This window comes from Phoenix dactylifera, chromosome 4, assembly GCF_009389715.1.
Source record: "Phoenix dactylifera cultivar Barhee BC4 chromosome 4, palm_55x_up_171113_PBpolish2nd_filt_p, whole genome shotgun sequence".
In the NCBI taxonomy this organism is placed as follows: domain Eukaryota; kingdom Viridiplantae; phylum Streptophyta; class Magnoliopsida; order Arecales; family Arecaceae; genus Phoenix; species Phoenix dactylifera.
In genome coordinates, this window is record NC_052395.1 from 26,288,617 (window position 1) to 26,312,472 (window position 23,856).

The 23,856-nt window shown below is 40.4% G+C and overlaps 1 protein-coding gene across 1 annotated transcript; it reads right to left on the reverse strand.

Annotated features, from left to right (window-relative positions):
- Positions 1-15,726: 15,726 nt before the first annotated feature.
- LOC103697940 (glycine-rich cell wall structural protein-like) lies at positions 15,727-16,407 on the reverse strand. The gene has a single exon (XM_008779881.1). It carries the CDS (start codon positions 16,405-16,407, stop codon positions 15,727-15,729), a length of 681 nt encoding a protein of 226 aa, XP_008778103.1.
- Positions 16,408-23,856: the final 7,449 nt, after the last annotated feature.

Below are 23,856 nucleotides of genomic sequence, written 5' to 3' on the forward strand. Positions count from 1 at the left end.
AGAAGTACTACAAATGATATTCAAGGAAAAAATGAGTGGAAATCTAACCTCTCTTCAATGAGTTGAAGCTTGTTCATTTAAGACTTTTGCCCAATCTATTAAGTATTTTATCAACATGAGAGCAATTTAATTAATTTTCTTATGACTTCAAAGTTCTTTTATGATAATAGGAGATTGGGGCACAAATATCAAAATATACATTCATGCAATTTTTGATACATCTTAGAGCTCTTTTAAAGACTCTTTCTTTATTCTTTTAGAAAAAACAAAATTTGATACATAAAAATGAATTGCACAAAATTGAAGTTCCAAAAAGCAAGCCAATTAGGCTCATTAGTGAAGTTCCAAAATAGATTTTCTAAAGATACTCAAGAAAATTTAACACATTATTCTCCCCCTTTTTCATTAAATTAGAGGCTCTTAAGTCATCTTGCAATTTGGTTCAAGAGTATGCATGAAGATATACTAACCAAATAACACGCCTCAAGGTTGTATCATAAAGATTTTCATATTTAAATTTCAATGATACATATTGGAGAGTATTAGAATCACTTTTCATTTAGTGTTTTTTCTCTCTCCTTTAGTTATAGATTATACGGATTAAGTTCCATAAGACCTCTCCTTCTGAAATTTTCTTTCTCCCCCTCATTGATCATTCCATTTAAGAGTTTAGAATCTAAATAATGTTCAATAAGATTGTCAATCTCAAAAATATATTTTCAGCTTATTTTCAAAGACTCAAGGTTTGAGATAAGACAACCTTTATAGAACTCATCTCAAGGAATTAAAGCATGTCTTGAATATAAGGAGGTTCATCAAAATCAATCCATAAAATTAAGGTATGCATCAAATAAGTGTCTTTGGGATAGGATACTGAATATCTAAAGCTCCCCCTCAAAAGATGCATTCTTCTTTAATCATTTTAATTTGTTGAATTTCAGATTTTATGATAAACGTGAATAAACTGAAATTCTGTATATCGAGAATGTAGAGTATCTAGATTATTCAAAATTTATAATTATCTTTCTAATCTTTAGAACAAGTTATGCTTTCTCTTAATCTTAGAGAAAATGTATGAAATATTAATCAGAAAATGATTCATTTGAAGCTCATTTCTTTCAAAAGCATTTACATTTTCTTTCTTTTAGAGTCATTTGAGTGATGAAATATTTCTAGTTTTAAGATCATTCACTCTATTGATGGAATCTTTAATAATGTAGGAGAGAAAAATATATAGATGATCATTGAGGTATATATATTTATAGAACTCAATTTCTTAATTATAGTTTTTCGCATGTATACATGAAGCATAATAAATCTTTTTAATATCAAAATAAATCATATATTTAAAAATTTTGTTTGCAATCAAGATCATCGAAAGACAATCATTTGACCAATATTAGTATACTTTGAAGATAAGAAATGATATGTTTCGGATGCGTATCGGAGCAATCAACCAAGGCATCAAAATTAATTCTGTTTTCTTAAATAAGATTTATTTTAAAATCATTTAGTTTAAGCTTTATACAAAATCAGATTCTGAATTACATAGATTTTCAATAAAGCTTTTAAGTCATAATTTGAGATATGATCTTCACATGTAGCTCATCTTAAATATTATGATTGAAAAACATATTTCAAACATATAGAGGATGATTGCAAATAGGTATTTAAGTTTAGACATTATTATCAAGGTTTGGAAGAGGATAGAACAAAATCAATTATTTTCCCTAAATAGAAATATCTTCTCTTCTCCTTTTACAAATTTATTCAGCTTTCAGATTTTAACATGATTGTGAATGACAAATCTGAAATTTCTTTTTCAATAAACAAAAAAATTTATAGTAATTCAAATATTCAATCAAATTTCCAAGTATGAACATTAAAAATATTGAGAACCATAAATCAAGACATCATACCATATGCAATAATTAAGTGTTAAGTCATACATTAAAATATAAGAACAAGCATGTCAAGGATCAAAATCAATTCTTTCAAATAAACTCCCCCTATTTAAATATTATCTTGCATAATTTCATCCTTAAATTTGTTTTCAAGTGATAAAAAAATTGACTTATTCTACTTTCATTTACTTTGTCTTTCATTTTTAACTTTCTTATGCTCTATACTCTATTTGCTCCCTATCCGGTGGAGTTGGGAAGGGGCACGAGGTACTACCACTAGCCTCCCTCTTGTGCCGTCCCTAATATGCCCTACACCGAATAGTTGGGTCAAATAGTGCCGGGTACTACCACTAGCCTCCCATTGGCACCATCCCTATGATGAGCAATATAGAAAGGTTAAAATGTTTACTTCAAACTCTCCCTGTTTGAGTGTAATTAATTATAGATTTTATTCCTTCCAAAGTTCCGAATATATTATGCTTGTTTTGCTTTTCCTTAAGATGAAGTACTTGCCTTTGCTCAGATTTTTATCTCTTGAATAATATCCATTTTCTTTTCTTTATCTCTCTCTCTTTTTGTTATTCTCAAGTAATCTACATGAAAGGCAGAATAAAGAAATAATGAAATGTATCGTATAGAGGTATATCATGCAAACACTATTTTCATATGCCCAAGAATCGTAGCTTCTCACAATCATTCTAAATCAGAGTTTTATCATATACTTGTGTATTTCATGGTTATGATACAGCCATAGAAATATTTTAGATGAGCAAACCATGAAACAATTTCTAAAAGTATAAGTCAGTCAATACACATATAGACATGATATCAAAAATTAATAATTAAAGAATTTAATCATGCCATAATAGGATTTAAGTTATTGACTTGCTCAATTAATTTGTGAGAAAGGTATCTAAAATTACCTATTCATTATATGTTCTTCAAGCCAAACTAGATTTCTTATGTGTGAACTTTTGGCTGAAGAAGATCCTCTCTCTTGTTTGCATGTGAATGTTTAGTGTATCTTACATGAAGATATCCTTCAAGTTGAAATTCTCATTTTTCTTTCTTGAAGGAAGGTCATTAGTTTCTTTAAGATACAAAGCATTCATCCAACATATATATATTTTTTAATTAGATGACTCAATATAAGATATGACAATAGTTGCATGTTGAGTCACTTTACTCAAGAGATTGCCTAAATATTAGCAAGCACATATCACTTGAACTAAAGAGATAGAAAGATAGTTCAAGCATGTGAGGCAATAGATAGATTTATCAATATCAAATCAATTTAGTTTAGATTCTATTTGCTTAAGATAATTATCAGTAAGATATGTTTAACTAAGTTTTAATCAATTTATCTTAACCGTTTGTTTCTATCAAAATTCAGATTATGATTTATTGGTTATTAATAAAATATGATTCATTAAAATTAGATTGAAGTCTTGCACACGGTCACATAATGAGCGTACAATCTGGTCTACTAGCTGTATGATAAAATAATTATTCTATCATGCTTCAATACAGCTTTAACACAATAGATCTACTTTTCTCATCTTTTTCGAATTCTACAAGATGGGGTCATAGATATACTTCTTCATGCCAATCTTCTATAAGAGTTTTCTTGTGGACTAACGTTGGTCAATGAAGATCTCCTTTCCTGTTTGTCTTAATTTGGAGTTTGAGAGAAGATGTTAATTCATTCATCATATTTCAAACTCACTTTGCTATATAACTCTTCATTAGTAGAACCAAAAATGATGTCATCAATGCATACTTTGAGCAAATAAGATATCACAAATTCATCTTTTTGATGCATAGATTTATCACTATTACTTTCTATCAAAAAGGTTGCTTAAGCTTTTATATATCATGCCTTTGATGCTTGTTCCAAATCACATATTGCTTTATCATATATGTATTGTGGTATTTTTAAATATGGTGGTTATTTTTCATAGATCTCCTTTTTAATGAAGTAACCACATAGGAGTGAATTCTACACATTCATTTGACAGAATATAAAGCTCATGAAGCAAGCACATGATAATGATGATCTTTACTTCTAATCATGCAAGAATCTTTATCAAGATCTATTTCATCTTTTCTTGATTTAATCTTTTAGTAGTCATCAATTTTTTCTTCATTAAGTGCATTTCTGAAAAGACTTCAATTTTGTTATACTTATTAACAAGTTTTCAGATTGTTATATGTAAAAGATTAACCATATACATATATAATTTGATTTTAGTATTTTGATAACAAATCATTAGCCTCATAAAGAATAAAATGACTTGATATTTTGCAACTAAAATCTTTTCATTGAATATTCTATATGCATTGCTTGATGAATGATATCCAAGAATAGACATATCTCTATCAGATTTGGCATTATTTTCATAAGAGCATATCAAGCATAACATGTACGACTGAAAAATATGAAAGATATGCAATGGTTCATTTTCTATTTTTCAGAAGATCAAAATTTTCATAAAAAATAGATCTAATAGAAATCATATGTATGACAAGCAGTGATGATAGTCTTTTAAAAATTATTTAAGTAGATGACTAACATACATAATTGTCTTTTTCATTTCTTCAAGAATTCTATTAACCCTATTTTACTTATGATGTCCTTGGAGCTGAAATAATTGAATTTAATATTATTTTCTGTATAACCTTAATCAGGATTTTGGTTTTCAATACTGTGCCATGATCTTCACAGTTTGGAAACCTTTTTCATTTGAAGCGCTTTTACAAGATTTAGTAAATACAGAAAAATACTTCAGTTTTATTTTCCAAGAACAAATCCAATGTAAGCTTTTGAAAACTTAGAGATGGAAACAACATCTTTAGATTTAGAAGTGATTTTTGTTTGTTTCCTTAGTTAGCATGCATAGCAAAACTTTGACCTTTAAGTAGATAATCTAAGTAAGCCTATGGCAAGGTCTTTTGAGATTAAGTACATACTAGCATGAGTTGATTCTATGTGCCAAGGATGGTTTCTTTAATCTTGTATTCATAGTGCATATATTCAAAAGCATACCAAGTACACATTATCATATCTATGATCAATAAACAATAATGCCATGGATAAAAACTCTCAATCAAGCATATAGAGAATTCATAGAATTAATCTTAATAATGATTAATCATTTAGCAACTTTATCCAATAGTGAGTAAAGTATCCTATAAAATGAAGTGATTTGATTATATTTCCAAAAGTATTTCTATATCACAAAATTGATCAACACATGCAATTCATACTTTAATCAACTAATAAAACAATTTCAGTATGAGAGGATGCAAGAATTACTAATTTCATTATTTCTTCCATTTTAGTCACTTTTCTTAAGTATATTTTAAGTTTCACTCTTTAATATATGTCTAGAGCACCCAATGTCCAATTTAACATCTTTTGTTGGAGCCTTGAGTGCTAGACACACCTGCAGAAAATATTTAGATTTTCAACTTAGGAACCCAAGCTCTTTTGGGTCCTTGCAGGTTAGCTATTATTGTTCCTTTTGGAACCCATATTTTCTTAATAGCTATTTTGTCCATAGGCTTGCAGATTTTAGGACTACAAGAAGTGTATTTCTGCATCTTCTTATTAAATTTAACGAACATGGATTTAACATGAGTGGTAGATAACCCTTCAGTTTTCTGTTTTTGCCTTTTAGGTTTATCAAATTTGCAATGTACAGATTTAGGAACAGAAGTGATTTTGCATAATCTTTGTTCCTGTTTATCAGCATTATAAGAATCTATTTTAAAATGATTAGAAACTGTTTTAACAAACATATTATTGAAAGATTTTTGGGTGTACCAAGGTTGACATCCCAATCCAATATTATCAAATTCAGCTCTTTGATTATTTATCATTAGATTCAACTTTTCAGAGCTCAAAGTAAATCTTTCAACAACAGGTTTTAATTTGTCAACTTCTTTAGTTAATCTTTTGTTATCTTCTGAAAGCAATTCATTATTTTCTTAAGTTTATCATGGCTTTCAGTGAGAAGTTGGTTTTTCTGATTTAGTTCTTTATTTTCCTTAATTAAGATTTCAGTTTCATTTACTAGGATTTTCTTTTCATTCTTCAGGTTCTTGTTTTTACAAATGAGTTTCTTATGTTCTTGATACAAATCAGAAAAGGCATCATGGAGTTCATCAAATGTAAAATTGCTTTCAGTTTCAGCATGTACCTCTTGTGCCACCAAGCACGGATTTTCAATATGATACTGCTCTCCTTCTACACATGATGTTTCAGATTTGTTAGTGCATTCATATTTGTCTTCAAGCATATTCCATATTTCTTTAGCAGTCATGCAAGAAGATATGCAATTAAACTCATTCCTATCTAGTGCACAATATAGTAGGTTCATGGCTTTTGAATTTTGTTGAGCCATTTTCTCATTATGACTAGTGTTTGTGTGTGTTCCATTGACTATAATGCTCCATAAACTATAATCAACTGATTGTATAAAATGCGCATGCGTATTTTCCAATGTGTATAGTTTATGCCATTAAATAGTGGAGGTGTATCAATTGATTGTCCTTCTCCTAGAAAACTATCTATTTGAGTTGTCATGATCTTTGGCTCTAGTCGGTTAAGACTACAAATAATATTTGAGCACCTGCTCTGATACCACTTGTTGCCCAGTAGATACAACCCAAGAGGGGGGGTGAATTGGGTCTTTTAAAAACTTTTATGCTACTTCTAAAACTTTTTGATTAACTATGCTAAGTTGTATAGATGCACAGTGAAAGTTAAACTTAGTAAGGGTATGATGTACAAACTTCGACTTGATTAAATATGCTTGCAACTAAAGGATGTGCAGATAAGAATTAAGCAAGCAATTTATCTAAGTAAGTAAGTGTGTTAGTAAGACTATAACAAGAGGCATTACAAACACAAAGGACATATAGTGGTTCGGTGCACCCCAGCACCTACATCCACTCCCCAAGACCTCTTGGGAATTTCACTATAATCCTACATATTACAGCCGGTTGTTTTACAAGCTCACAACCCAACTTGTTGTTTTACGAGCGCACTACGAACTCGGTCGGTTTTCCAAGGCTCACCGACTAGAACCAACCCCGATTGTTTTTCCGGGCTCACAATCAAACCCTTACACGTTGGTTTTACCCTCGGCTCGCCAACAAACCTAAACCCCGTTGGTTTTCCCTTTGGCTCACCAACAAACCTTAACCCCTTGATTCAATTCCTTGATTGAATCAAGTTACAAGATATTAAAAATAAAGTTTAAAACAAATCAAAGCTTCTTAAACAAGCAAATATAACAATATAAACAAATAGAGTAAAGAGAAGCCCTCAAACAAGTTTTGAAGATGAAGGAGCTCGGCTTCTTCTTTACTTGACCCTCTTCTGATTTGGCACGAGGTAGAGGATCACTGAGGCAGCACACGGATGGAGAGGAAGCTTTGGGATTCTCTTGGATGCTCTTCTTCTCTCTATTTCGCTTTGGATGGCCCTTTTGTGCTTATGGGAGATTTTCTTTGTAATCTCTTTGAGATCTCTTTCCTAGATGATCTCTCCCGCTTCCATGCCTTCTCCCCTAGCTCTCCTCTTGTTTTTTTATAGCTTTAGATGGCGTGGAAACAAGAATATAGCCGTTAGAGACAAAAATAGAGCCGTTGGAACCAGTCTGCACCTCCTGACAATATGACCGTTGGGATCGGAGTCGACTCGCGCGATCAGGAGTCGGCTCGCCTGTTGCAGGAGTCGGCTCGTGTTTTACCGGAGACGACTCGGCCACTGTTCCAAATTTGAATTAATGTGCTTGCCTCGACTGGGAGTCGACTCGACTTAACCCGGAGTCGACTCGCCAACTTCTGGAGCTGACTTGGCAATTCTGGAGTCGGCTCTTCCACTGAAGTCCGTGGATCCAATTTTGAATTTTGTCCACTCGAGTCGACTCGACTGTCCTGGGAGTCGACTCGAATCTCAGAGCCCGAACTCCCGATCCTCTGTCTTTTGGCTCGTCCAGTCTTGGAGTCGACTCGAACTTCCTCGGAGTCGACTCGGCTCTCAGTTTGCGAAACACAGCCTTCTGCCATCTTGGTGTAGCGCTGCCTTGGAGTCGACTCGAGCTGTCTGGGAGTCGACTCGAATCTCAGAGGCAGTAACTTGGTTTTCTGTCTGTTGATGGTCGCGGAGTCTCGGAGTCGACTCGTGCAATGCGGGAGTCGACTCGAATCTCAGAGTCCCAAAAATGCTCTCTGACTTTTTCCTTGTGTTCCGCTGAGAGTCGACTCTTGCTTTCTTTGGAGTCGACCTACCAACCATCGGAGTCGACTCGCATTCCACTGGAGTCGACTCGAATCTCAGACCCAAAGACTGCTCTCTGATTTTTCTGCCTGTGACTCCTAGGAGTCGACTCATACTTCTCCGGAGTCGACTCATACTTCTCCGGAGTCGACTCGAATTCCACTGGAGTCGACTCGAAGACTGTTCTTTTGAATTTTTCTTTTGATTTTACTCCTCCAATTTGAATCCTTTGAACTTTAAAACTTGGGCTAATAAATTGTAGCTTTCTTCCAACTTGAGAGCTTTGGAGGCCTTCTTGTGTTCTTCCAACTTGCTATGTTCCTTGCAAAATAAATATCTTTCTTCTTGCAACATAAACATTAGTATCTATACTTCAAGGTTTTGTGATCATCAAAATCAATCTATGAATCAATCTTTGGGTCATCAAGATCTGATAGTTAATCATGCATAAAAGTTTTAGTATAATTATTTAAACGATTCCGGCATAATCCTGTGTTCTTAATGTGCTGATTTCTAGATTTGATCTTGTAAACATGCATGAATTAAATTGTTTGATTCATTTTTTCACTGCATTTTTGAAACTTAAAAAGAACTACGTGTAGCTTGATCCCCCTTATGAAGGGTTACGTAGGCAACCCGATCAGGTTCAGCCATGGTTTTCAAAAAAAAAAAAATTCAGCATGCTAAACACCAAAGAACCTAGGATTTACTTTCAGTCATTGTAGATTCCTGTGGTCGAGGGAGTCGCTTGGGCTCGCGGTCGACACGCAGGGTACCCTACCTTTGTGGTTGGGACATCATTACCTGCAATCGAGGGAGCCTCTTGGGCTCACGGTCAACTTTGCAGGGCACCCTGAGCTCGATCTCGGGGTGTCATTGTAGATACCTACAGTCGAGGGAGCCCTTGGGCTCGCGGTCGACACTGCAGGACGTCCTGAACTTGGCTCCGGGGCATCATTGTAGCTTTCGTCGTCGTAAATACCTGCAGTCGAGGGAGCTTTTGGGCTCGCGGTCGACACTGCAGGGCGCCCCGAGCTCGGCTTCGGGGCGTCATTGTAGCTTTTGTGGCTCCCGCAGATTCCTTTTGGGCTAGCATGGGCAAGGCATACGCTGTTGTCCCCTTAGGTCGAGGAGCCATCAAGATGTATATAAGATTCGAGGCTGTCGAGGAGCCTCTTCTTTTTTCGGGTTGAGCTCGGCTTGGGGCGGACCCCGCCTCCGATGGTTGTTCCCATGTTCGGGTTCGAGCTCCGTGGGAGTTTCGGTAATGGCGATGCTCCTTTTCGTGGACCCTCGTGCCCTGCTTGGCCGGAGAATCGCACCGCAAGCGCCGTCCTATAGACCCGCGCCTGTGAGGAGGCAATGCAGGCCGAGATCCTGCTTGTTACAGGCCTTGAACGGCCGCGGTGAGTGTTTGGATTTGCTGGACGAGCAAGTTAAACTGCTCTGGCTGGACCTGAGGAATTTGGTCCACCGGTGCCGCAGGTGGTGGGCTTTGAAGCGAGTTGCCGGAAGTTGATACCTGACGCCTCGATGCACTAGGAGCTCCTCGATTCCTTAGCCTCATGATCATGACTCCGATCCTTTCTCTAGCAGCAAATGTTGTGGTTGAAATCTGGCCTAAGTGTGACCACGTCGGAAGAAGCCGAGGAGACACTGACCGGGAGGGAGAAAGAGGGCCACCTCCTACGCTCCGGGGTACCTGCACAAAGCCTTGGTCGGGAATTTCGACGAAGGTCCTTCGATAGCTAAGTTAGCCGGGCTTTTGGAGAAGTATCTGAGTGCCTTGGATGGCCTCTTGTAACTTAAAATAGCTTATAATGGCTTACCGAAGGCCTTTTTCTACCCCCTTTTTATAAGGTAAGGATCTCAACCGTTACCTGAAATTTCGAGTCGATTCGTGATCAGCTGACCATTATTTGGAGGCGGCATATAGCATGGAGATCCATCTTGTGGGCGGAGAATTCGGGAGATATCTTTTTAGATCTATTCTGAAGGTCCGCCACATCATTCTAAATGGAAGTGGTCGAGGGAGTCCTTAAATGCGACGTGTGCGCACTCACTCCGAGACATTACCAGGTGATATGCAAGGAGCCAGTCATCAATGTCCTGCCTCCTGAGGTGGCTGTCATAATGACCGGCCTTTAACACCGCAATCCAGAAGGATTTGTTGAGGGAGCCTTTGGGTCTGCCACATGGTACGATCTGGCCGCTCGGCGGTTGGGCATGGAATCCGCGGGATCTTCGATGGGATCAAGGTTGATAGGGCCGAGATCGGTTTAGCCTTTGGCGGGCCGAGGTCGATTTGGCCTTTGGCGGGCTGAGGTCGGCCTAGCCTCTTTCTTGAGGTCGGCTCGGTTTTTGGCGGGGCCGAGGTCTGCCTGGCTTCTGGCTGAGGTCGGCTCGGCTTTTGGCGGGCTGAGGTCGGCCTGGTTTTGAGGTCTACTCAGTCGAAATTGGGTGACTTCATGTCGGAGTAGGACGATCCATTTTGCCTCCCATCACTTAACATTTGGATTACGACTAACATAGAATCTGATTATAGTTGATGTCACACATCACACGCAATGAGTCGCACCCTCTGGACGATGTTAGCATAAGGTAACATTAAAAAGGCTTGCTTCAGAGCATACTGATGCCGGACCAAAATTTTAAATGGGAGCAGAAGAAGAGGGGAAGAGAAGGAGGAAGAAGAAGAAGAGGAGAAGGAGAAGGGAGGAGAAGAGAAGAAGAGGGAAACGTGGGGAAAGAAATTTTTAATTCTGCATTAAACCCTAATCAAGAAAATAGTTCCCTATATATAGGGCCCAAATACACAATTTGCATGAAACCCCCCTTACACAAAAATAACTCCTAATAAGCCCACAAATAACACAAATAAGCCCTAAAATGCAAATGAACCCAGAAATAAAATAAACCACAAATAAATCCCTAAATGCAAATAAACTCAGAAATAAAATAAAATAAATATGCAAATAAACGGGTCTGATTCAATCCGGGGGCTCAGGATCATCTGGATGAAGGGCTCTGATGTCCCCATCAACTCCTCCCGGGTGAGAAAAACTCGACCCCGTCGAGTACAGGTCTGGCCGGCTGTCGTACTGCTCCAGAAGATCGGGGTCGAGGCGCTGCAACTGTGCTCTGGAAATCCACGTCACATCAGACTTTGGTCGACCTTTCCACCGAACAAGATAACGTTGGTAACCACCGTTCCTGGTTGAAATAACCTGCTCATCCAATATATGTTCTATTTGTTCTCTGCGTGCATGAACTTTGGAAAGTGGTGGCTCAACAGCAGGTAATAGGTCAAGGTGTCCAACATGGGTAGGTATATCAATAAAGGGGTCAGAAGGCATGAATATTATCTTTTTGTATGGGATCAAATCTTCAATATTAAATGTCGCACTAATCCCATAGTCATCAGGAAGATCCACAACATATACATTCGAACTGATTGTCTTTAAGATTTTGAACGGTTCTGCACTACAAGTTTGCAATTTCTTAAACGTATCTGAAGAAAATCGTTCAAGCCTAATTCTTATCATGACGTAACCTTTTTCACTTAACTCTTTATAACGTCTGTGTAAATCAGCAAGGAATTTATATTTTAAGTTATTAAAATGACTACAATTGCTGATTTCTTGATGCAATGAATGTGGATGTGAAGCAATTGATTGTGCAGACTCAAAGACTCTATACTGATGAGACATGAAAAACAAGTCTATGGGTTGCCTAGGTTTGTAATCATGCACCACTTCGAATGGATTTATGCCTATGGACTTATGAACCGAACTATTTTATGCAAACTCAACTGTCGATAATATTAAATCCCAAGTCCTAGCATATGCATTTGGGTTGAGCCTATGATGTGGAAGGTTGGGCAGAAATACTCCGGGAACTAGATTAATTGCGTGTTGGATATCACGCATCGGAGAAAGTGCATCCGGAAGATCATCAGGGACTACATCATTAAGCTCCTCTAGAAGGGAAACTACTATAGGGGAATGTTTAAGATTGGACTCCGCATGGGTATCTTTAGCTACAAGTGCCAATTCAGGTGACTGGCTCTCAATATCTGTCACTACCTCTTCCACAGTAGTGATGTGAAGTGGCTTGGTTGTACTTAGATCAATAGTCTCCCTTTGGGAATCATTTTGGACAAAGTCTAATTCTGTAGGTTCGTCTTCAAAGTCTTCTTCATAGTCTTTTATATTTGGTTCATAGACTTCTTCGACATATTCGGCCTCTTGGTTCCTAACTTCTGGTTCAGTAATCGGGTAGGTCTTAGTGGAACATTGGGGCGCTATGTGGCCGAATTGTTGACACCTAGAGTATTGGGTTTGGTGCCTAGGAGAGTGGGGAAGGACTACAGGTGGTGCGACCAAACCGATTTTAGGTTGGGCTGTAACAGGGGTTGGCGATTTAGGGGTCCTAGAATTTTGCACGAGCTCACGGATCTCTTGTTTGAATTTCTTGTATCCAGCCCGCATGGCAACGATCTGTTCCTTGATAGACCTCAAAATGTCGGAATTCATGGTAGCTACAGGGGTTTTAGGTTGGTTGAGATAGTACTCCATATCACTACAGGTTGGCATGCAATGATGACACTGGGTGATGATGTGAAATGCAGTGTCACTAATGAAACCCTAATAACTATAATGTATGACCAAATTTGATGCAGGACAACCTACTAATGCAATCTATTATGATTTCAGAAATCAGCAAGTCTTCACAATAATAACTTAAAATTTAAATGTTGCTGATTTTTACTTTGGTTATTCAGAATTAAGGATTAAGATTATTCAATTTAAGAAGTTAGATTGTAATGAAGTAGTACAGTTGTTCTGATCTTAAATCAATCTGATTGAAAAATGTTGAGAAACATCCAGTTGTTAGGGTGTGCTAATTTAATATTTAGATTTTAAAAGGGCAAATAGGATGGGTTTGAAAGTAGGGGTTTTATGTTCTGAATTTTGACAACAATATAAATTTTCAAGTATATGGATATCATGCAAGAGAACTAGAACATAATTAAATGAACAAGCCCAAGAAAAGTAGAAACCTTATTACCTGTCGTGACGTAGGCGACCAGGATGTGTGCTTGTGGGCTGGGCGACGATCGGTGCGTGATTGTAGCAGATGGACCCTTTCAATTGGCTTCTATTTGGATCTGATCACAGCACCTTGGCTAGTCTGCTGGGCTTGTAAAATGGAGGAGAGTGGACCTGCTGAGTTCGTGAGATGGGATCAGGCCTCAGTAGTGAGGGCCTGCTGGCTTGGGCCTGTGAGGAGGCAGCGGGTGGCCCGGCCCAAAAGGGGCCTGTCTGGGGTCGATGGAGAGGTGCTCGGGTGAGTTGCAATGGGCGAAGAAGAAAGGGATGAGGGCCAGGGGAAAGGGAGGGCGGCGAGCTGTGGGTGAGGAAGCGGTGGTGAGTGGTGGAGGGGTGCAGCAGTGGTGCAAAAGATGGGGAGAGGAACACGGCGGGGCAGTCGGACCGTGAGGAGGAGAGGGCGGCGGAAGGAGGGCGGCGGGCGGCCTGTGGAGTCGGCCGGTGGTGAGGAAAATGGGAGGGGATGTACGATGAGGCCGTCGGCGTCAGCTCGAGCCCCGGCGGGATGGTGGCGTCGGCTCGGGCCCCGGCGAGATGGTGGCGTTGGCTCGGGCACCGGCGGCTCGGGCGGTGGACGACGGAGGAGAAGGAGGGGCTCGGAGGCGACGGCGCTCGGCGAGGGGGAAGCACCGTGAGGGAGCGGCGGCACCTCGGCGGTTCGGCGAAGACGGCGGTGGAGGAGTCACGACGACGGCAGCGGCGGCGGGGCGACGACAACAGCGGCGGGTAGACGATCGGGGAAGATGAACAGGTACCCTTTCTTTTTTTTTTTTTTTTAACCTTAACGGATTTGGGGTTATCGGATTCGGGTTTCGAATGGGACCCGCTCCGATAACTGTGAAACTCAGCACGTGCAGATCACGTGCGAAATTTTTTTTTTTTTTTTTAAACCTGTTGGATGTGGACCCGGGCTATCGGATTTTGGGGGTAACGGGTTTAGAACTTACCCGTTACCACTCGTCTTCAACCTCCCGATTGATTCGGGAGAACGGCCCGGTCGCTTCGGCGGTGGTTGCGGAGCGGCCGAACGGCGTGGTGGCGGAGCTTGCGGCCGCAGCTCCGTGGTCGGAGGCGACAGGCGACGGCCGGTTGTGGCGGCGGCTGGGATCCCCCTGTGGGCGGTGGTCGGCGGGTGCGTCGACAGTGCCGAGGGATAATGCTGAGAATTGATCGGCGACGCCCTTCTTCTTTCCGGCAGCGGGAGTCACGCGTGGCCCTTCGACACGCTCCGGTGTCCGTGGTCGAGGTACGGCGTAGTACTCGTGCGGCCACAGGAATCCGGGGATCCGGCAACGCTCGGCCATACACTGGCTGACGGTGGTGGCAGGTGGTGGGGGCAGCGGCGTTGCAGGAAGGAGTCCGGCGGAGCTGTTGGAAATAGGTGGCTGCTGCGGGGAGGGACACGGTGGAACGGCACGGCCACGGGGAAGATTTCCTTTTTTTTTTTTTTTTCAACACTAACAGAGATAAAGAAGGGGAAACCGAGAGAAGCCCGGTGACCCAGGGATTGTTCACCTCTGTCCCTCCTTGTGAGACCCGAGAGAGCGAGAGATTTTTTTTTTTTTTTTTTTTTTTTGCTCTCGGTTTGGATGAAATGGCCAGGAGATGAAGTGCTACACTGCACGGCAGCCCACAGGAACTAAGGCCCTGATGGATCGGGCTTTGGCAGCAGTGGCAAAACCCTCCAAAGCTCTGATACCAAGTTGATGCCGGACCAAAATTTTAAATGGGAGCAGAAGAAGAGGGGAAGAGAAGGAGGAAGAAGAAGAAGAGGAGAAGGAGAAGGGAGGAGAAGAGAAGAAGAGGGAAACGTGGGGAAAGAAATCATTAATTCTGCATTAAACCCTAATCAAGAAAATAGTTCCCTATATATAGGGCCCAAATACACAATTTGCATGAAACCCCCCTTACACAAAAATAACTCCTAATAAGCCCACAAATAACACAAATAAGCCCTAAAATACAAATGAACCCAGAAATAAAATAAACCACAAATAAATTCCTAAATGCAAATAAACCCAGAAATAAAATAAAATAAATATGCAAATAAACGGGTCTGATTCAATCCGGGGGCTCAGGATCATCTGGATGAAGGGCTCTGATGTCCCCATCACATACTCGCAGTGTGATTGGATGATCAGGTGAGCAAATCCAGCAAGAAGAGATAGTAGCGATCTTCTTTGACCAATCAGAGGCCCATGACTACGAATTGTATTTGCGCGAGAATAAAAGACCCTTACAATTACAAATCCCGTTACATCCCTTTTCTTTATGTTTATATATATATATATATATATAAAACCCAACAACATCGAAGTATTACCTTATAACACAACAACAGATATCGATTTGGAATAAAGATCACACTATGTTACTTGATTGCTAGTGTAAGTAGCACGAGTGCGCTGATGCTATGAAATAATCAACCCCGGCCGCCGCCGCCGCCGCCGCCTCCTCCCCGGGCTCTTCCTGATGACCCCGATCCGCTTCCTCCCCCGCTTCCACTGCTTCCACTTGCACTTCCAAAGCCTTCACCACGCCCCACTGCCCCTCCGGCGCTCCCGACTCCACTGCCACCTCCCGATCCCCCACCGCCACTACCACCGCTCCCCCCACCACCTCCAACACCACCGCCACGGCTCACACTCACACCTCCACGCCCAATGGTAATACCAACCCCACCTCCGCCACCTTCTCCCACACTAATACTGCCATTCTTCGCACTCGCCGCGCCTCCACCGCCCGCACCTATCCCAACGTCCACTTCACCCTTCCCTACGTGGATGCCGACGCCACCACCAACCCCTCCCCCGGCGCTGGCTCCACCGCCACGACTGGTCCCAACCCCACCTCCCACACCCCCACCAATACCAATATCGATCCCTGACTTGTTATGGCTTATGCTTATGCCGAAGCCATCGCCGCCTCCCGCACCGCTCCCGCCGGTTTTTCTAAAGAAGAGCTTGGTATCGTTGAGAGTGCTTCCCTTAGCAGGGGGTAGTGTTCTTGCATGGGAGAGAGAGGGAAAAATTGAAATGAATAACACTGCATGCACCAAGGCCAAAAGAAGAGGCCATGAGATTGCCATGCATCTAGTGCCCATGGTGCTGAGATGGTGAAACACTTCTACCAAGCTAGCTTTATATAGAGGAATGAAGGCATTACATTCTCAGTAGCTGGAAATGGTTCCTAGGGATGGCCCATGGTGCAAGATGGAGGTCTGCTCTTCCACACCTAACCCGAAGCCACGACCATAGATCAAAGTGTGACTGCGAACCAGAGCTTTTAGAATTTGGAAACCACCTTCATCGCACTTTAGTCAATTCCCAGCTTCCATCGAGCAGCTTTCTTTTTGGTGGGCTCGCTGTAATGGGAAAAGCTCCCAATAGATGAGAGAATTCGGACTGCAAGTTGGCGTGGATGATGAAGACGCGACCTGATTCTGATTGAAACGCCGTCGAAGCGGACCCAAATACTAGACCAGATGTCTCATATGGGTCTGCATCTGGGTCTGGGTCCGGCTAAAGGACATTATGAAATGGTAGGTTAACTTGTCCTGATCTAACTGACAAATGTATCTGGTCCCGTAGCAAACATAGTGGCTATCCAAATCAATGCTGGAAGTAATAAATTAAAGAATACGTAAAGTTAGTAGGAAAAAAAAGGGGAAAAAGATTAGTTTGTACTAGTTTCTTTATTACTTTGGACCAGCTCGACTACTAGATTGTTAGTGGGAAGTGAGAACCCAGAAGCCTCTATTAATTGTATCCTAGCTAGATATGTTAAACAATATTTCATATTTTCTGTGCTTTTTTTTTCTTTTCTTAAAAAGTATTTTTGTTGAAGAAAACAAAAAAGACTTAATGAAAAGATCGTATTAGTAAAATAATATCCGATCAAATATTCTTGGTTTTTTTTTTTTTTTGAAAAATTCAATCAGTCTTTTGGTTTTTTCTTGGGAGAGAGGGTAAGAAGCGTCTTGGGAGCCTGAACTCATACCAGAGCCAGGTTTTGATCCTGGATTAGAATGACCACTCTTTCTGTTTTAGTGGTTGCCCACGGGATTGAGTATAGTCAAAAGAACAACCTCCTATTGGTTTAGACACGCAACCAAGAACAACTCAGCTCTGTAGCCATCGTTTGCCACTGTTATATGAGATATGAGAGATAGGTGTTTGACCAGGATAAAATAACAGTCTATGGCTTGCATTTATGCATTATAGAACTCGCTAATCGATGACGATTGGAGTACTTCATATATTTTTCTATGATATAGACAGACGTAATGCATGGTCCTGAAGTTTATCCAGAAGGCAAGAGGTCAAAATAAACGGAATACGTCCCAGTGCAGCTGGGATGAGATTATTTTAGGTTGGTAGAAAAGGGGTCTACCTTGTGTTAGTCCAATTTACATTGACAAACGAGAAGAGAATATATTGGCGTACAGTGGGTTGAATTAAAAAAGAGACAGGACATGTCAGATAGCTGAAAGGGTTCGAAGAAACCTCCGGTGGAGCAATATCAAATGCAAGGCTGGAAGAGCTGAAGGGATTGGCTTGTGAGATTAGGCGAGGGTCATCGTCCTTTCCTATATCTCTTGTATATATAGTCGGAAAAGAATATCTGAGAGTCCCGTAAAAGCTATAAAGATTTTAATACCAGAAACTTTGTGAAAAGCCACAAAAGTTCGACCCACTTTTCTAGTCATGAGTTCACATTTAGGGTAGCTCCTTTTTTCTTTCTTTTCTATTTTCTTTCTTTTTTTTCTTTTTTTTGGGTGAAAATGGCATTTCATATAGCTCTTACATGGGTACAGCCTGCTGAACCAAAAAAAATAAAATGATACAATAAAGAAGAAAGTTCAGCGGTACAAGTCCGGATAAACTCTTTGGAGTGTCGAGCAACGTAAGAGGCAATCCAGTCTGCTGTTCTATTCGCCTTCCGATATACATGTGCTGCCTGAAATGATTCCATCTCTCTGACCAGTCTGCGAGTCTCACGAATCAGTGGGTGGCCGTTTCTATATCGATCCACTCTCCATATCTATTCGATCTGTATAGATGAGTCCTCCTCGAGGTGTACCCTATCTGCGCTAAGTATCCTCCTTCGCTGGAGAAGCCTGAAACGGTGGGAGGTCCGGAAGAGTAAGGGAAAAGGTTGGCTCCGTTTTAGTTTTTTCAGACCAGAATCCAGAAGATTTCAGTACGTATTAGCAAATGAGAAAAGAAATCCAAGAAAGAGGAGGCTGACATCTGGTTATAATGCATGGCGACCCCATGCAACACCGTCGTGCATTTCATTTTCAAGCAGAAAAGGAGGCAGACGTAGGCGTGGCATGAAAGAAAGAAATGCATGGAATCTTTTTTCTTTTCTTTTTTTTTGACGAAGCCTTTATTAGAAAAAGAGAGTTTACAGATATGTATGGAATCTCGTGTGCCTTTTGTTGGGACTGCACGAAACTTCGTTCAGATCCAACCCCGAGCGAGCCGCAGGTCTAGAATTGATCAGACCTTAACATTGACTCAGCGACTTGGTGTGTTAGGTCTTTTCTCAAGTCATGTCGATGCTTAAGGGCCCATGTTGTAAAGAGCTATACAAGCATGTGTTTAGTCCCATATCGCTTATTTGTTGGATAGATCTTAAATATTTATGCAAAATCAAGGAATCTAAGTAATATCTTTCGGCTATTTTTTTGGGTAAGATCTTAGATCGTTATATAGGCCTAGCCTTAAACCTAATTTTACTCACATCTAGCTTAGATCTGAAGTGATCAAAACTAATACCGTTAAGACTTGGGTCCAACCCAATTGGTGTAAGGTTGCAGTTAGGGGTCAATACCCAATTCATGTGTTTTGAACTTCACGAATGTAGTGGATCCATATTAGCTCAGGCAAGATTGTGGTTTAATTAGGGTCTAAATTATATTTTTATTTTATATTATTTTTTTATTATTTATTTATATCTTTCTTAAGATAATTTGCAGCCTTCTACCTTGAAATCATGTGGAACAACTTAAAGGATGTGCCCTAGGTCCTCTGGGAAGTGAAACTTTTATTATCACATATTGGATCAAGCAGGATTCATGCATGCTTTGTGATTCATATTTTGGTCTTGATCCCTCCAGGCACTACAGCAAAAAGAGGCTTTGGCGCCGCTTTATATGATCTTTACCGACGCTTATAAGCGTTGGTAATTTTCTTTTCGACGCTTTTAAAAGTGTTGCCAAAGTGTTGCTTATGTTAAAGTGGAGAACTAAATTGCCGATGCTTTTCAAAAACGTCGACAAAATGGAAAGCTTTGCCGGCGCTTTACAGCATCATTAGAATTATTTTTTTAAAACAATAAAAAAAATCTAATTAATTTTTTTGGGAGAAAAAAAATCTGTAGAGAGAGATTAACAAGAAATCCATTCTCTATTACAACAACATGATTCTGCTTCTTCTAATATCACAAGAACAATAATAAATGCTCAATTATTGATTTTTTTACGAATTACAATAGAAAATCTATACAATAGGAATAGAAAGCATAATTACAAATTACAGTAGAAATGGAAATCCAACTGAAAACCTAGCTGCCAGCGAAAAGGCCTTCATTTTCATCTTCATCTGGTCTTCATCTTCTTCCTTTTTGAATTCCTGAAAACCCAGCTGCTAGCAAAAAGGGCGAGAAGAAAAACCCAGGCAGCCAACCTTCTCTATACTAATCCAAGAAAAAAAACCCCAAATTCTCGAGTCATTATGGATCGGAAGCCTCTAGAATCGAAATCACTTGCCAGATCCATGCAATCGGGTAACAATTCAATCGAATACTAAATAGATTTAACAAACACCGAAAACCAAACGAGAAAAAAAAAGAAGAATCCGCTGGCAGAGATGAAAGAAAGAAGAGAACTCACTCGATAATTCATCGACTTGCTTTGGAGTGAGCTTGGCGGAGAACCCACTAGCAGCGTGCGTGTAGTGGTGGTCACCACATCATTCGCCTTCTCCTCACTAAGGATCACGATAAAAACACAAAGAAGATCTCGACACCGCGAATCCAGAACCCTAACCCTAGAAATCGAAATAGGGAGAAGGGGATGGATCGAAACATGCCGACGATTGCAGCAAGAGTCCGAATGTGGATGGCCTCGGCCTCCTCCTCCGGTACCTCGCCGGCGGCCTAGTTGGGGATCTTCGTGGGCTCCTCTGCCATTAAAACTGAGACCAAAAGAAAGAAGATGAAGTCCGGAACCAAGAAGACGACACGAATCAACGGAGTGCCCTTCTCGACGGCACGGGGTCGTCCCCATCGAGGGAGGGAGGGCATGAAGGGGGAGAGGGTGCTGGGATGATAGCGGCTGGGTGAAGGGGTTAGGGTTTGTTCTCCATGTGCGCACTAGAAAGAGAGAGAAGGGGTTGGGTTCAGGAAGGAAAAAAGCCAGGGGGTTGGCTTTATTGTTGTTTTGGTCTATTAGGCCTCTAACGACGCTTTAAAGCATCGTCTTTGGGGGAGATTAGCAGGTGATTAGGCCTCTAACGATGCTTTATAAAGCATCGTTTTGGGAAAAAGATTACGCCGAAGATAATTAGGTCTCCGATGGTGCTTTTAAAAGCGTCGCGTTAGCTACTATGGCTTCCGATGATGCTTTCTAAAGCGTCGTCTTGGGCTAAAAATGCTGGAAGAGCTTTTGATGATGCTTTTAAGCATCGTAGGATTGTGATGGCGCTTATAAATATCGTCTAATCTAAATTTTTTTCGATGCTATCAAAAAATGTCGGTAAATTTTGGTGCGGTGCCCAAATTACTGACGCTTCTTTCAAGCATCGGCGGATAAGCGTCGGAAAAAACTTACTTTTGTTGTAGTGAGGCACGCTAGTAAACAGATTTTTTTTCCCTTTCAGAAAAGAGGCAATGTACATAGAGGGCACAAAGGCCGTGCAAAGCTAAAAATGCCACAACGTAGAGATACCTCAAACACAAAAGAGATACATCATACACCAGGCTGCTGTGGCACGGTGTTCACCACCCCAGTTACTGTTGACCGGAGCCAAGCAGCTTGGATCTGATCGAAGATGGCCCAATCAGCTGCTCGAGCATCCGTCACCAGGCACTCGCCATAGCAGTTTACATCCAAAAATTAATTAGCTATCGACCAATTATAATAAATGGTCAAAATATAAAGCGAATCAAAATTTAGTTAGTCAAATGTGCATGATACTTGAAAATATGTTGAGCCACTTGTTTTTCACATAAGAGTTATATTTGGATGGTTTGCCATTGAAATCAATTTTCTAGAGAAAGTTATCAAGATATAGGATAGTTATTTGTAAAAATAATCATCAAAAAATAAATTATTGATAACCACCAAAAGAAAAGGTTATTAGTATACGAAATTACCTCCTGAAAGAAATTATTGCTGGAAATAATTTTCAATCTGCATGATAAAAAGAGATAAAAAATTAATTAACGCTTCTCCCAATACATTATTTCTCACAAAAATAATATTAGGCACTAGCTAGTTATCTACTATCTTATAATACTAATGTATGGGGGATAACCCCCTCCTTGAATCATAAAGTCCAAAATATTTCTTGGTCTTTCAACCATCAACAAATGGCGATTCCAATTCTATCTGAGGAACAAAGGTTCAATCTGCTCTCATGTGAATATATAGTGCTCCGGAGTGAAGGTTCAATCTCATTCTACCTAGATGCCGAGGAATCCATGAGGATGATAATGTTATTTTGATGATTAACACAACTATTGAGGCTATATCAAATTAGAAATGCAAATTAACTTGATACATCATTGATAAATGGCACACCCTCGATACACTTATGATACATTAGGATTATATGGTCAAAACCACTCTCAAGATTGATAAACGACATAAAATTTGTAATAGAGAATGGTAGAAAGCTCAAGAATTCATTTTGACAAAGTTTCACGTTAAAAATACCTAAAAGGGCAATTCGGTAATTTCTACTGTTAAGGGTATGAAACTTTATTGTGCCATGCATCATAATTTGCTTGGAATATCATATTGTTGTTTCAATATGCATAACTAACCTTCAAAGTACAGAAAAACATGGTTAGAGTCGACCCCAATTAGTTTGGAGTCGACCCCGATACGTTTGGCATGCCTTTGGAACACTTGGCACAAAGTAGGAGTTGACCCTAGAAGAGGTGGAGTCGATCCCGGCACATCAAGAAACATTCTGGCACATTCTAGCACTTATAGCACGGATGAACAGTACTTGGGTCGACCCAAGTGAAAGTTGAGTCGACCCCATCCTCAAGCCTCAAGAAAACAAGTCTCTGGAATCCCTGAGAGGGTCGACCCTAACTGAACTTGAGTAGACCCCACCTTGAGTCGACCCAACCTTGAGTCGACCCAAAAAGAGTTGAGTCGACCCAAGTAAAGGAAGGCTGAAATACAAGGTTCTGTATTTTCTGAGAGGGCCGACCCAAGAAAAGCTTGAGCTGACCCAAGTCTGATGAACAGTGGTTTGGGTCGACCCAAGAAAAGTTTGGGTCGACCCAAGCACGGGCAGAAGCATAACGGCTAGTTGTGCAGAAGTGCTTTTTGGACTCCCAACGGCTATAAACGGCTAGTTTCTTCAATCCAACGGTCAGGAAGGACTATTTGGAGGTTGGAGAAGTATTTAAGAGGGAGTATTCATCAGAGGAAGCAAGCTTTGGAAAAGACATCAAGTGCATTCAAGAGAAAACCCTAGCAAGGCAAGCTTCATTCAATTGCTTCATTCAAAGAGCCAAAAGAAAGTGGTTGAGCAGATTCCAAGAGACATTAAGAGCTCCACCAACCCTTGAAGAGTGAAGCAATCTTGACAAAGAAGAGAAGAGCCTTATTAAAGGGATAACTATATTCTAAACTCTTCTTTGTAGCTCATAATTATTTTATTTGCTCATTTAGGAGCTTTAGTTCCTTGTTATTTATTCTTGTTGTAAGGTTTGTTGGTAAGCCCGTAAAACCAACATTGTAGGTTGTTGGTAAGCCCGTAAAACCAACGTAGGTTGTTGGTAAGCCCGTAAAACCAACGTAGATTGTTGGTAAGCCCGTAAAACCAATTGTAAAGGTTTTGGATTGTAAGCCCGGAAAACAATCCTACTGTAATCCGAGGGGTTATAGTAAAATTCCCAAGGGAACGCTTGGAGAGTGGACGTAGGTGCCTTGGGGTGCACCGAACCACTATATATCGTTGTGTTTGTGTTGTGCTCGTTCTTATGCTTATTCTTGCATTATCTTTCATCTTTGCTCTAGTTTAATTCATTCAAATAATTTAAGAAAGCATCCACCGCACTTAACTAAGAAAACTTTTAAAACACCAAAAATTTAGAATAACCCAATTCACCCCCCCCCCCCCCCTCTTGGGTTGTCACCTTGGGCAACAAGTGGTATCAGAGCAGGTGCTCTATAATTTCTTGCCTTTTTGATTTTGACCTAACCGTCAAAGAGCTAAAGATCATGATAATTCAAATAGACAGTTTCCTAGGAGAGGGACAGTTAATTGATCGACCTCCACTATTTAATGGCATAAACTACACA